Source organism: Anabrus simplex, chromosome 5 (assembly GCF_040414725.1).
Source record: "Anabrus simplex isolate iqAnaSimp1 chromosome 5, ASM4041472v1, whole genome shotgun sequence".
NCBI lineage: Eukaryota > Metazoa > Arthropoda > Insecta > Orthoptera > Tettigoniidae > Anabrus > Anabrus simplex.
Window position 1 is genome coordinate 154,545,061 of NC_090269.1, and position 13,292 is coordinate 154,558,352.

Here is a 13,292-nt window from a genome sequence, read left to right on the forward strand (position 1 = left end):
TTCTTCGAGAATTATATCAAAATATTAAGGATGGCGACCCTGACAAAAATCACTGCTGAAGTAGGATGGGTGGGGATATAGGCGGCAAACTGTAAAATTGATTAGAAGAATTTTCACATCTATTCTGCTTTACAGTGAAGAACGTAGGGGAAAAGTAAACATTATTAGTATAGTACGAAACGGATTTTTAAATTTAGAGATAGAATTTTGAATATATGTAGAGCCATATTTATAATAAGAAGCTTTCAAATTTTAATTATAGAGTAAAGTAGGATTAGACACCATATTATTTCCTTGAAGCGGCCATTCTACATTATGAACTACCATGTGTTTTTGGAGACGATTTTGTTGAATGCATTTTCTCCTGTCTTTGCAAGCAAATGGGATGAGAATTTACAGAAGTAAGAACAACATTAACCCTCTTGTCTTTGTTGAGTATGAATTGCGACATGTCCTTGGAGATCACTTCACCATCGAAATGTACCGTTGATTTCTTCAAACCGGAACAAAATCTCTCAAGTATGTAGTAGCATGTGCATTATGAAACTGCTTTGTTAAGTAAACGTACTATAGCATTCACTACTATGAAACGGCCTCTGTCCAGTATAAATTAGCATTTCAGATCGAAGGCTAAATACTGTGTGTAAACGTATTAACGCATTCCATACAACAGTATGGCGTGTGTCCATTGGGAACAAGCAACTGGGTTCGGAAAATATTTCATTTTAAGACCGCTATATTGGACATTAAAAAGGATTTTCTCTAGTATGAATTAACATGTGCTTTGCAATACTACTTTTGTACTTGAACGCCTTATTGCAGTGGTGACATTGGAATGGCCGTTCTAATGTATGTGTAACCAAATGTCTCTGGATGCCAGCCTTACTTGCAAACTTTCTATTGCATTTTTCACAACAAAATCGCCCAACTCCTATATGGATTTCCATGTGCCATTGCAGAGCCTTTCTATCAGGGAACGCCTTATTGCATATATCACATACGTAGACCAGGATTTGAGAGTGAGATTCAATGTGTCTCATTAGATGGTACTCTTGAGAGAACATCATATTGCACAAAGTACAGCAGTGCTCCTTTTCTTCACCATGCAATGTCTTAAATGCAAAATTCTCCACACTGAAAACACAGACAGGAATAACCTCAAATTCAGGGAAATGTAAGACAATCGCATTTTCAGAAGTAAACAGTTAAACACTCCAATCGAGAAATGTTACTTTTGCTTCAGAATTTACAAATTTGCACATTTACTCACAATTTTTAAATATACACCCAAGGAAATACTAGCTTAGCAATGATGAGCTATATTTATATATCATACTAATTAGCTGGAGTCAAGGGAACTTTATGGACAGCGAAGGAAAATTAAGTACTAAACGTTGTGTACCTTATTCATTAGCATATTCAATACAGAAATACTTTGGTGAGGACCACTGTAACAAATTCCTAAACTCTTTACAAAATATTATGATGTTTTAATTGGAAGCGACTTCGGAAGCAGCTGTTCTGGACGCAAGGGGATCAGAAAAATGTCGTAAACTTGCTTGACGTAAAAACTAGTCATAACTATATTAACTCATTTAAGAAGGCCTTATGATTTAGTTCGTTATAAAATAATGAATGTTAGTAATATTAGTTTAATATGTAGTATTAATAACAATTTTAAATACGAAGAAAAGAACCAGAAAATTATAAAAATGTTGTGAGTAGTATACCAGGGCTTTAAATAAAATAGTGACAGCATAGTCCATACACTCACATTATATTGGACATGCGAAAATAGGATATGGGAGCGGTGAGGTGACTGTCATCGATGCGTAGTGTGCATGTGATGGGCATCCAGGTGGGAGTGTTGTTGCTGTGTGGTCTTCAACTGAACTGTGTCGACTTTGCCCCACTAAAGAAAGTCCTCGAAAGTTGATCAGCGTTTGTGGATTAATATAGAGGTTAGCCATGGCAAAAATGCATCAGAATGTTATTGAGGGTATCGTGGGGCCTGTGGCAAGAATGCATAACTGTATAGTACAGTTGCACGATGCATCAAGGTGTTCCACGTGGGTCTGAATGATAATGTGAAATTTCAAAAATTTGAAGTTGCATGGCAAAGAGGTTAGTGTCAAACTTGGCATAATGGAAGGAAATTGCAAGGTGAGATTGTCATTGTGAGTGGTCTCGCCTCCATACACCATCAATGGACTGTCCGGAACAGCGGGCAATGGTATGATGATAAACCGGGTTAAAAGTTAGATCGTGAGTTTCACAAAGAGGAAAATTTCTCTCAGTTTTAATTCTTGCATTTATGGGGTGAAAGTTCCTTTTGAGGATCATTGTAAGTATATAGGTGTATATATATAGTACCAGGAACGCACGCTACAATGAGTATGTTTAAGAGGAATGTCATTTAATTATCATGCGTGCTAAGAACTACAAGCTCGATATGTTATCGTCTAGCATAACGAGCCAGCATGAGAGCAAATAGCTGTGAACGACGTAGATGCAGGAGCAAGGTAGACTACATGCCCAACTCAAGAACTTGCCACATGCTATAAACTAGTGTTCTGGAATGTCACATATTCTCAAAACTTCGATTCAGATATTTTGAAAAATTCCTTAATAATGGTCTATTGTCTTGGCAGATACGTCATTCTGTAGCAGATTACAGGAAAGTCTACACTATTAAATATCAAGAAAATCCACCAAGAGATTTTCATGTAATTCCACTTCTAAACAATCACGCTATTTGATGACGTGTAAGCCTCGAGCGTATAAAATACGAAGCAATTAGGCAGTGGAAATACATTCATTGTTGACTTGTCAGGCTCACCACATAACATCATGATATTGTTCATCTGAACAAAATGCTGTTGGAAGTCTGTCAGAAATACTGTTCGAGTGAACTTAGATTTTGCAAGTAAACTGAAATTGATATCTCGTGTGTAAACGGGGATATGGGAAATTGTTAAGTCTTTGAAATATTGTGACACATAGTAGAACTTAGAATCTACACGATCAAGTGCTGTAAATGTGTTAATTATTTCCAAGTGACATGCTGAAACATTATCTCTTTAACTATGGCGTTTACCTTAACATGTGTTTGGTTAGAAACCCAGTGAAGTTTCACTTATTTCATTGCTATACAAAGGTGGTCACTGAAAGTTTTTTAAATATTTCAGTGTAATAATACAAATGTCAGCTTTTTTACTCAAGTGTTACTGAAGAAGTGATTATTTTGTGTTCATTAAACTGTGCAGACTGCACTGTTAAAGTATGCAATAATCCATTGAAACTCTACTTGAAAACATACTTGTATTAAAAAATTCTAACTTTATTATTACCAAAGACTCTCTGTGTTAAGAGTGACTAACAATTTATTATTTCATCACTATTAGCAGTGTTTTGTGGATAGACTCTTGAATAGCCATTTTTTGTGTCAAATGCGACAACATTATTCATTGTGGAAAGTAACCACGAACAGTGCACAAGTGAATGATATTTCATTATATTCAGTGGTAAATAACCATGAACTGTGATCTATTCCTTAATTCCTTAAATCAATGCTATAAGCATTTTCAATTCCTAAAGTGGCATTTAGTATTTTCTCTCTACAACTGTCGAGTGAAATTTTGGTATACTTCAAACTTCGTGTTGTACGCCTACATCAATACTAAAGTCAGTCTTTGGAGTCAAGTAAATCTGAATATGTCAGGGGATTGTACGAATTTGGATAGACGTATAAGTTAAATCACGAGTGATTAACCCATGTTAGATCGCCGCGGAACTTCAAGAACTTCCATATCTTCAGGTTCGAGGTACGGGTTCGACTCCATGCTGGTGAACAGGACTTGGGAGTATAAGTCCAATTCCATGGTGATGAGAGGATCTTGGAGAACGAGTTTGGTTCCATGGAGACGACGGGACCCAGAAGTATGAGGTTGCCTGGATAACCATTCTACAAGGTGATTCGGGAGACGGCAATTCACAGCACCAAAGTGATATAAATTTCAATCTGCCAATAAGTTGAATAAATTATTTTTTAACAGAAATCTTCATTCTTTGTAGATAGAACCTCTTCTCCTGTACCAAGCCCTAGCTGACTTTACCTAGGATTTGCCATGAGAACTTTCCATCCATGCTCTTTAAATTATCAGTTGAGTCAAGCTACCTTATACTGCAAAAATATATATATCCCTATATTAATAAGGAAAGGTAACAGATCTCTGCACATGGTTATGAGGGTGTTTAGGGGTTGTAGTAAGGATGTACAGGAGAGGGCGTATAAGTCTCTGGTAAGACCCCAACTACAGTTTGGTTCCAGTATAAGGGACCCTCACCAGGATTACTTGATTTAAGTAGAAAAAAGAAAAGCACCTAGATTTGTTTTGGGTAATTTTCGACAAAAGAGTAGCGTTACAAAAATGTTGCAAAGTTTGGGTTTGGAAGACTTGGGAAAAGAAGACGAGCTGTTCGACTAAGTGGTATGTCTCACTTAGTTTACCTACAAAAAGATTTCATTTATTGTTCCACCTACTTAATACAATCAGTACTACATTATGTGGTCAATTAGACATAGAAAATCTAAATATTAAGGGGGACATGTTTCGCCCTTCATATTGGGCATCATCAGCCACATTAGTTTAATCTTAAAACAAGTATTGTTTAGAGGACAAGGACACTTTATAATTAGTAAAAATTGAAATATGATTTCTTAGGATATTAACTTAAAAATAGTTGTTATGAAATATGCTGTTGGGACATGACATGTACAACACATGCTAAAATTATTGTAAAGTAATTCAAAATCTTGTCTAAAAGAAAATTTGTGTCAATATAAAGTTCTAAAAACGGCACATGTCTGGAACTGAAGTGGATGCTCTTCGTTGTAAAAGTCAGCATATATTTGCTGGGGCAGTTGTCAACGTAAGTTTTTAATAGACTAAAATGGTTGAAAATGTGAGGGTGAACTTGTTTATATTCCGACACTGAAAGATTGGCTAAGAGAAAAGGTGAATATTGTGATGTTACCCTCATTAACTTGATTGGTCTAAAATATTATCTGATATAACCGTTGCAAACAGACGTTAGTGTGTTGGTTGAAGCTGCTTTGAGACAAGTTTTTTTCGAGTATTAGACAAGTTATGTTTGTTTTTCACGTGAGTTGTTTTAGTATTAGACAGGCATTGTTTAATTTTCATGTGAAAATCAAACATAACCTGCCTAATACTTAAAAACCTCATCTCAAAGCAGCTTTGCCTTGGGATGCGTTTCTGCATATCTTTCACATGGAGAAGTAATTTCTGGAGATATATTTAGGTAAGTTTCGGCAGATATATATTATTTGCCGACATTAAGATTTGAACAGATCATTTTTCCACTCTACAATAATCTGATGACCTCTGCCAGGTTTGAGATGGAGAGGTTAATATCCGGAGGCTGAAACTCAACCACTGCTCCACAAAGGCATCAAATTAATAGGTAAACATATTCAATGCTGTATAGCATTAGGGGTGTAAAACTAAGCTGTACTCACTTGTTTTCTTCTTTGAAGTGCGGGACCAGCTGTTTGACTGTATGTTCTTCTAAGACTATTTCATCCTTAATATCTGTAGAATTCTATAAGTAAGAAACAAGGACAGAAATTTAAGATAGGGTAGAGACATAGCAAAAATAAAAATACATAAATAGATGATGATGATGGTGCTAGTTGTTTAAAGGAGCTTTATATCTAGGTCATCAGCCCCTATACATAAATAAATAAGGTTAATATTATATCTGCTTAGAAAAATATATTGAATTTATGAAATATATTTAACTCCAATACTCAAAAGTACATTGAAGGGCTGTGTGTGTCATTCCTTTCAATTAAGTGTTTTCTTTGTCAGATATAATTCTGTGACAATGTTTTCCTCTTTAGGTAATTTACAAATTTAGTTATTCTAAAATTGGTTTCTGCAGACTGCCTCTATGTGAGAATAAGGCAGTAGCAATCAGTGAAATATTAATGTCTAAAGCGGACAGTGTACGTCAACATGGATAGATGTAAAGGTCTGACACAGTGGCAAAAAGTGGCAATCGTGTTTGGCCGTGCACATGGCTATATGGTGCGTGAAGTTGCTGGATTTGTTAGCATTTCTCTGGGACTGTTTGACATGTCTACAAGCTGTGGTGTACTACACATGGCCAAGAAACATGACAGAATTGTAGTTGGAAGGAGATCCTGACTGACAGGGACCGGAGACCCATTTCAAGGTTTGTGAATCAAAATTGCTTTCAAAACAAATTGCTGACGGTGAGTGAATGGAGGTCCTACCAAACCTGTTAGCAAGGGAATATTGCATGCAATGAACACTCATAGTTGGTCACCTCGCAAAAGGCCATTGCTCACACAACCACATAATGGGCTAGAAATCATCGAATCAGAACAGTAGCTTACTGGTGGAACGTAATGTGGTCTGATGAATCAGATTTTTTGCCTGTAAAGTATTCCAATGATGCACATTGTCGAGTGCACCAAAAGCCAACTAAAGCATTTCATTCTGGATGTGTGCAAGGTAAGGTTCAGGCCGCAGGTGGGTCTGCGGTGTTTAGGATTTTTCATGTCATGGATTGGGCCCACTCACTGAGATAAACACCAACATGAAACAACATGTTCATTTAAATATTTCAGTCAACATCTTCATAATGAGAACTTTGCAAGATGACAACAGTAAATTTCATCAGGCTGGACACATATGTGACTGGCTCTATGAACACTCCCCCACGCTATTACATCTCACTGGCCTGTAAGTTCATCTAAATTGAACTCCACTGTAAATCTGTGGGACATGTTGGAACAACAGGTAAAACACTAAAATCATTATCCACACAATTAGGTAGAATTGCATGATTAAATCCTCAGTGAGTGGCTTAACCAGGATGCAACATACTTGCATAAACTCTTGGAGTCACTTTCTGACCAAATCCAGAGGCTGAGTTACATGGTATTAAATGATACTTGTAATAATTTCTCCAGGTGTGACTAATTTTTTGTCCAATGAGCTTATGAAAATGATGTAAAATACCGGCAATCTCATTTAAAAAATCACAGTTTTGCTAAAACATTCTGTTTGTATGCATTGAAATTAGTATTCATCCACTGGAACCTGTTCAGCCAATTCCTCACCATTACCAGTCAATGACTTATCAAAATATGTACATTACCTCAAATGCAATTTCATGTGTTGGTACTGGCTCTTTTATGTCCGACTTGGCTTCTTGCTTTCAAAATATCATTTCTGATACAACATCAAAATCTTTGAGTGGAAAAGAATATATATTAGACATGCTCAATGCACACATTTGCCAATCTACTCACAAATGACCATGATAATTCATTACTTGCCACTATTTGAGTTCTTTTCAAAATTTTATTAATGTTTTACAATAAGCGATCACTCACTGATATTAGTTCAATAGCTTTCTCTCATTATTCCACACAGCAGTGATAACAGTAACAAAACAATAATAATTCACAGAAATTTAGTATTAGTAGCAATGATGCAAGCTCCTACATGATATGTAGTAGAGGTCTCTGAAACTGTATGAATTGTCACATGATACCTAATATGACTCCTTGGAACTTCTTAGAAAAAACTGTCCAACTTTAAAAAAATGTATATTTCCTGTGGAGCCTTCAAATCGTATGCACTGAAATGAAATTTCTGCCCAGTGAAATCTCTTCAAACATTTGCTTCCTATTTTCATTATCAGACACTGGCTTATCAAATTGTATATATTACCTTGAACGAGTTTCCCTGTGTTGTCCCTGGCTCTGTTAACTCTGATTTGGTTTCTTGTTTCAGAGAGATCATTTCTGATACAAGTTCAAAGTTTTCCTGTAGCAAAAAAAATATATTAGGCACATTATTCACACATATTTGCCACTACAGTAGCCAACAAATGAACATGATTATCGGAAACTACCACTATTTCATTTCATAATTTTACATATGTTTAGGGAAAATTTCTACACACAGCAAAAAGCATCCTACTTGAATGCTCTGGGATACTTTTCACTGTGGAACAATTATATCACACATAAAACTCTTAAAATATTACAGAGACATGATTAGAAATGTACAGAAATAGTGATAATTGTTTTGCGCATTCTAAACAAAGTAATTCATCAAAATTCAGACAACCAAAGTTTACCTTACACTGGCAAGTACAGCTCATCATGAACCATTTCAGCTGTCGTATGTTATTTTCCCAGCTATAAGACTGGTTGTATCCTCCACAGATGTATACAATCACCTGTCATAGAGAGGCTACGTGTCATCAAGGAGATATATTCATGAAATGAGGAGAAAGTTACATATCCATTATTTTCCTTTTCTGCACATTAGTTTGTCATGAAAACAGAAATTCTTTTGTACTACTTTGTTACATCACATCAATACAGGCATTTCTTCTAGTGATGATGATATAGGAAAGGAATGGGACTGGCAAGAAGCGACCACAGACCTAATTAAGGTTTGGGAATGAGAAACCACAGAAAACCAGCTCCAAGGCTGCCGACAGAGGGGTTAAAACCCACTGTCTCTAAAAAGCAAGCTGACAGCTATGTGATCCAAATCATGTTCCCAACTCCCTTGGACCGCCTGAAATATATACGCCAAACAAGCTTAATAGACGAAAACAGTGACCTAAATGTCAGAAGCAGAAATGTACATCAAACGAAGAAAAATGGCATGACGCTGTAACCATGGAAGTAACTGCTGTTCAGCCTGCGGCTAGCAGATTGTACGGTGATGCAGTTCAACCTTCAGGCCAATATACTTCGCTTCTTGGACCTGCGCTCCTACCTTCCCATCAGATAACTTCTCATGTAGGCCAATTAAATGTCAAATCAGATCTCTGATTCAGGTAAAACAATACATAAGAGGGCAGTAACCAAACCCAGACCCTCTAGGTAACATGAAGGCTCTCTACACCCAGGCCTAAAAACTGGCTGTGTAATATTGATACCGACAGTACAAGTACGCTGCTGTGCAAAACATAAGGACAAGATAAGAAGCAACAGAACATATCAACTGCTCAGTGGAAATGAATTGAAATGCAGTAACATGTTGCCAGAGGTCTCGCACATAAGCAAAGGGACCTGGTGTAAAGTCAGCGCGACTATGGCACCGAATGAGACTGGTCCCAGAAAACGAGTCAGTTGAAGCAATGGGACAAGACTATGTGAGTCAATCAGCGAGGTGTTATGGTGCACTGTGGTGGTGTTATACATTATATGGCCTGGAGACATCATTCGGATGATATCACATGGGGAAGAAATATCGGGAAACTGGAAGAAGAGCGAAGTGTGACGAGTGTAGCTCAGGAGTTTGGTATTGCTCACAGCGCTGTTTCACGTACATGGAGAGCATTTCGAACTGCTGCCCGAAGGCGAGGAGGTGTTCGACCATAGTCAACTACAGCAGCAGATGACTGCTACATCGTGTTAGTACCTTCCCGTTTAAGTCCAGAAGTCGAGGATCGCGTGCTAACTTCCAAGGCTCGATCCACTGCAGAACTCTAAAATTCTAACACCTCGGCAGCAACAGCAGGTTCGATCCAGGCTTAAATACGTCAGCCTGCAGAACTCAGCGTAAGGCACTCAGGAGAGCTCTTGTTGCATAAACATTTCATTCCGACTGTACCGCAAACGTCTGCAATTCCTGATATCCGTTTGGTAACAAGGAGCATATTTACTCACTGCAGTCTGCGTGAAGCGCTCACAGTTCTCTGTATGCGTTTATTACGTGCACATCTCCCGTCTAAGTACTGTCTGCTGTGAATATTATTCTTCAGCCTTTATCTTAAGGTAAGCCAGAACTGTTAGTTACTCTTTGCAAAGCAACTTCTACGCTAGGTAATAGACATCTACATTCATATATGTTTGTTCTTTTCTTTCTAGGAACAACTAGAATATTATCATTCGAGTTACAGGCTTGATAGTACGCATTTTATTCATCCGAGTAACAGTCTGCAGCACGTGCATTTTTAAGGTATGTTTTCGAACTTTGAGTTGTAAAGATAGCTAGGTTAGCTGATGCACCCTACACTACATTCATATACGTTTGTTCTTTTCTTTTTAGGTACGACCAGAATATTATCGTTCGAGTTCAAGCTTGAACGCACGCATTTTATTCATCCGAGTAACAGTTTGCAGCGCGAAGATTTTAAGGTATGTCTGACCTCTATACGTTGAAACTTGGTTTCTTCCGAACATCTTAACTTTAAGCTAATCATAAATAGTCGTCCTCTCAATCCTCATGCTATAGACGAGGTTAATTTTATAATTTCAAACACACATAGCTATGTCTGACCTCAAGAGGCTGAAACTTGGTTTCTTCTAAAACATCGTAACTTTAGTCTATTGATAAATAGTCGTTCTCTTCAATCCTCATGCTATAGACGAGGTTAATTTTATAATTTCAAACACACACATAGCTATGTCTGACCTCAACAGGCTGAAACTTGGTTTCTTCTAAAACATCGTAACTTTAGTCTATTGATAAATAGTCATTCTCTTCAATCCTCGTGCTATAGACGAGGTTAATTTTATAATTTCAAACACACATAGCTATGTCTGACCTCAACAGGCTGAAACTTGGTTTCTTCTAAAACATCGTAACTTTAGTCTATTGATAAATAGTCGTTCTCTTCAATCCTCATGCTATAGACGAGGTTAATATTATAATTTCAAACTCAGATAATGTCTGACCTCAACAGGCTGAAACTTGGTTTCTTCTAAAACATCGTAACTTTAGTCTATTGATAAATAGTCGTCCTCTTCAATCCTCATGCTATAGACGAGGTTAATTTTATAATTTCAAACTCAGAGCAATGTCTGACCTCAACAGGCTGAAACTTGGTTTCTTCCGAACATGTTAACTTTAAGCTAATCATAAATAGTTGTTCTCTTCAATCCTCATGCTATAGACGAAGTTAATTTTATAATTTCAAACACATGCATAGCTATGTCTGACCTCAACAGGCTGAAACTTGGTTTCTTCTAAAACATCGTAACTTTAGTCTATTGATAAATAGTCGTTCTCTTCAATCCTCATGCTATAGACGAGGTTAATTTTATAATTTCAAACTCAGAGCAATGTCTGACCTCAACAGGCTGAAACTTGGTTTCTTCCGAACATGTTAACTTTAAGCTAATCATAAATAGTTGTTCTCTTCAATCCTCATGCTATAGACGAGGTTAATCTTATAATTTCAAACTCACAGCAATGTCTGACTTCAACAGGCTGAAGCTTGGTTTCTTCCGAACATCATAACTTTAAGCTAATCATAAATAGTTGTTCTCTTCAATCCTCATGCTATAGACGAGGTTAATTTTATAATTTCAAACACACACATAGCCATGTCTGACCTCAACAGGCTGAAACTTGGTTTCTTCTAAAACATCGTAACTTTAGTCTATTGATAAATAGTCGTTCTCTTCAATCCTCATGCTATAGACGAGGTTAATCTTATAATTTTAAACTCACAGCAATGTCAGACCTCAACAGGCTGAAACTTGGTTTCTTCCGAACATCATAACATTAAGCTAATCATAAATAGTTGTTCTCTTCAATTCTCATGCTATAGACGAGGTTAATTTTATAATTTCAAACACACACATAGCCATGTCTGACCTCAACTGGCTGAAACTTGGTTTCTTCTAAAACATCGTAACTTTAGTCTATTGATAAATAGTCATTCTCTTCAATCCTCGTGCTATAGACGAGGTTAATTTTATAATTTCAAACACACATAGCTATGTCTGACCTCAACAGGCTGAAACTTGGTTTCTTCTAAAACATCGTAACTTTAGTCTATTGATAAATAGTCGTTCTCTTCAATCCTCATGCTATAGACGAGGTTAATTTTATAATTTCAAACTCAGATAATGTCTGACCTCAACAGGCTGAAACTTGGTTTCTTCTAAAACATCGTAACTTTAGTCTATTGATAAATAGTCGTCCTCTTCAATCCTCATGCTATAGACGAGGTTAATTTTATAATTTCAAACTCAGAGCAATGTCTGACCTCAACAGGCTGAAACTTGGTTTCTTCCGAACATGTTAACTTTAAGCTAATCATAAATAGTTGTTCTCTTCAATCCTCATGCTATAGACGAAGTTAATTTTATAATTTCAAACACACGCATAGCTATGTCTGACCTCAACAGGCTGAAACTTGGTTTCTTCTAAAACATCGTAACTTTAGTCTATTGATAAATAGTCGTTCTCTTCAATCCTCATGCTATAGACGAGGTTAATTTTATAATTTCAAACTCAGAGCAATGTCTGACCTCAACAGGCTGAAACTTGGTTTCTTCCGAACATGTTAACTTTAAGCTAATCATAAATAGTTGTTCTCTTCAATCCTCATGCTATAGACGAGGTTAATCTTATAATTTCAAACTCACAGCAATGTCTGACTTCAACAGGCTGAAACTTGGTTTCTTCCGAACATCATAACTTTAAGCTAATCATAAATAGTTGTTCTCTTCAATCCTCATGCTATAGACGAGGTTAATTTTATAATTTCAAACACACACATAGCCATGTCTGACCTCAACAGGCTGAAACTTGGTTTCTTCTAAAACATCGTAACTTTAGTCTATTGATAAATAGTCGTTCTCTTCAATCCTCATGCTATAGACGAGGTTAATCTTATAATTTTAAACTCACAGCAATGTCTGACCTCAACAGGCTGAAACTTGGTTTCTTCCGAACATCATAACATTAAGCTAATCATAAATAGTTGTTCTCTTCAATACTCATGCTATAGACGAGGTTAATTTTATAATTTCAAACACACACATAGCCATGTCTGACCTCAACTGGCTGAAACTTGGTTTCTTCTAAAACATCGTAACGTTAGTCTATTGATAAATAGTCGTTCTCTTCAATCCTCATGCTATAGACGAGGTTAATCTTATAATTTCAAACTCACAGCAATGTCCGACCTCAACAGGCTGAAACTTGGTTTCTTCCGAACATCGTAACTTTAAGCTAATCATAAATAGTGTTCTCTTCAATCCTCATGCTATAGACGAGGATAATTTTATAATTTCAAACACACACATAGCTATGTCTGACCTCAACAGGCTGAAAATTGGTTTCTTCTAAAAAACATCGTAACTTTAGTGTATTGATAAATAGTCGTTCTCTTCAATACTCATGCTATAGACGAGGTTAATTTTATAATTTCAAACTCAGAGCCATGTCCGACCTCTATACGTTGAAACTTGG

At 36.6% G+C, this 13,292-nt stretch overlaps 1 protein-coding gene across 2 annotated transcripts in view; it reads right to left on the reverse strand.

Moving 5' to 3' along the window:
• Nucleotides 1-244: 244 nt before the first annotated feature.
• The window catches only part of LOC136874724 (gastrula zinc finger protein XlCGF8.2DB), a 56,501-nt gene continuing 43,453 nt past the window's right edge, over nucleotides 245-13,292 (reverse strand). For both annotated transcript variants that reach the window (XM_067148387.2, XM_067148385.2), the window contains exons 5-7: nucleotides 7,791-7,886; nucleotides 5,543-5,625; nucleotides 245-1,134 (exon numbers count right to left, since the gene is read on the reverse strand). In XM_067148387.2, coding sequence (XP_067004488.2) covers nucleotides 747-1,134; nucleotides 5,543-5,625; nucleotides 7,791-7,886 — 567 coding nt within the window. In that variant the 3' untranslated portion in view covers nucleotides 245-746. The remainder of the gene's footprint in view (nucleotides 1,135-5,542; nucleotides 5,626-7,790; nucleotides 7,887-13,292) is intronic.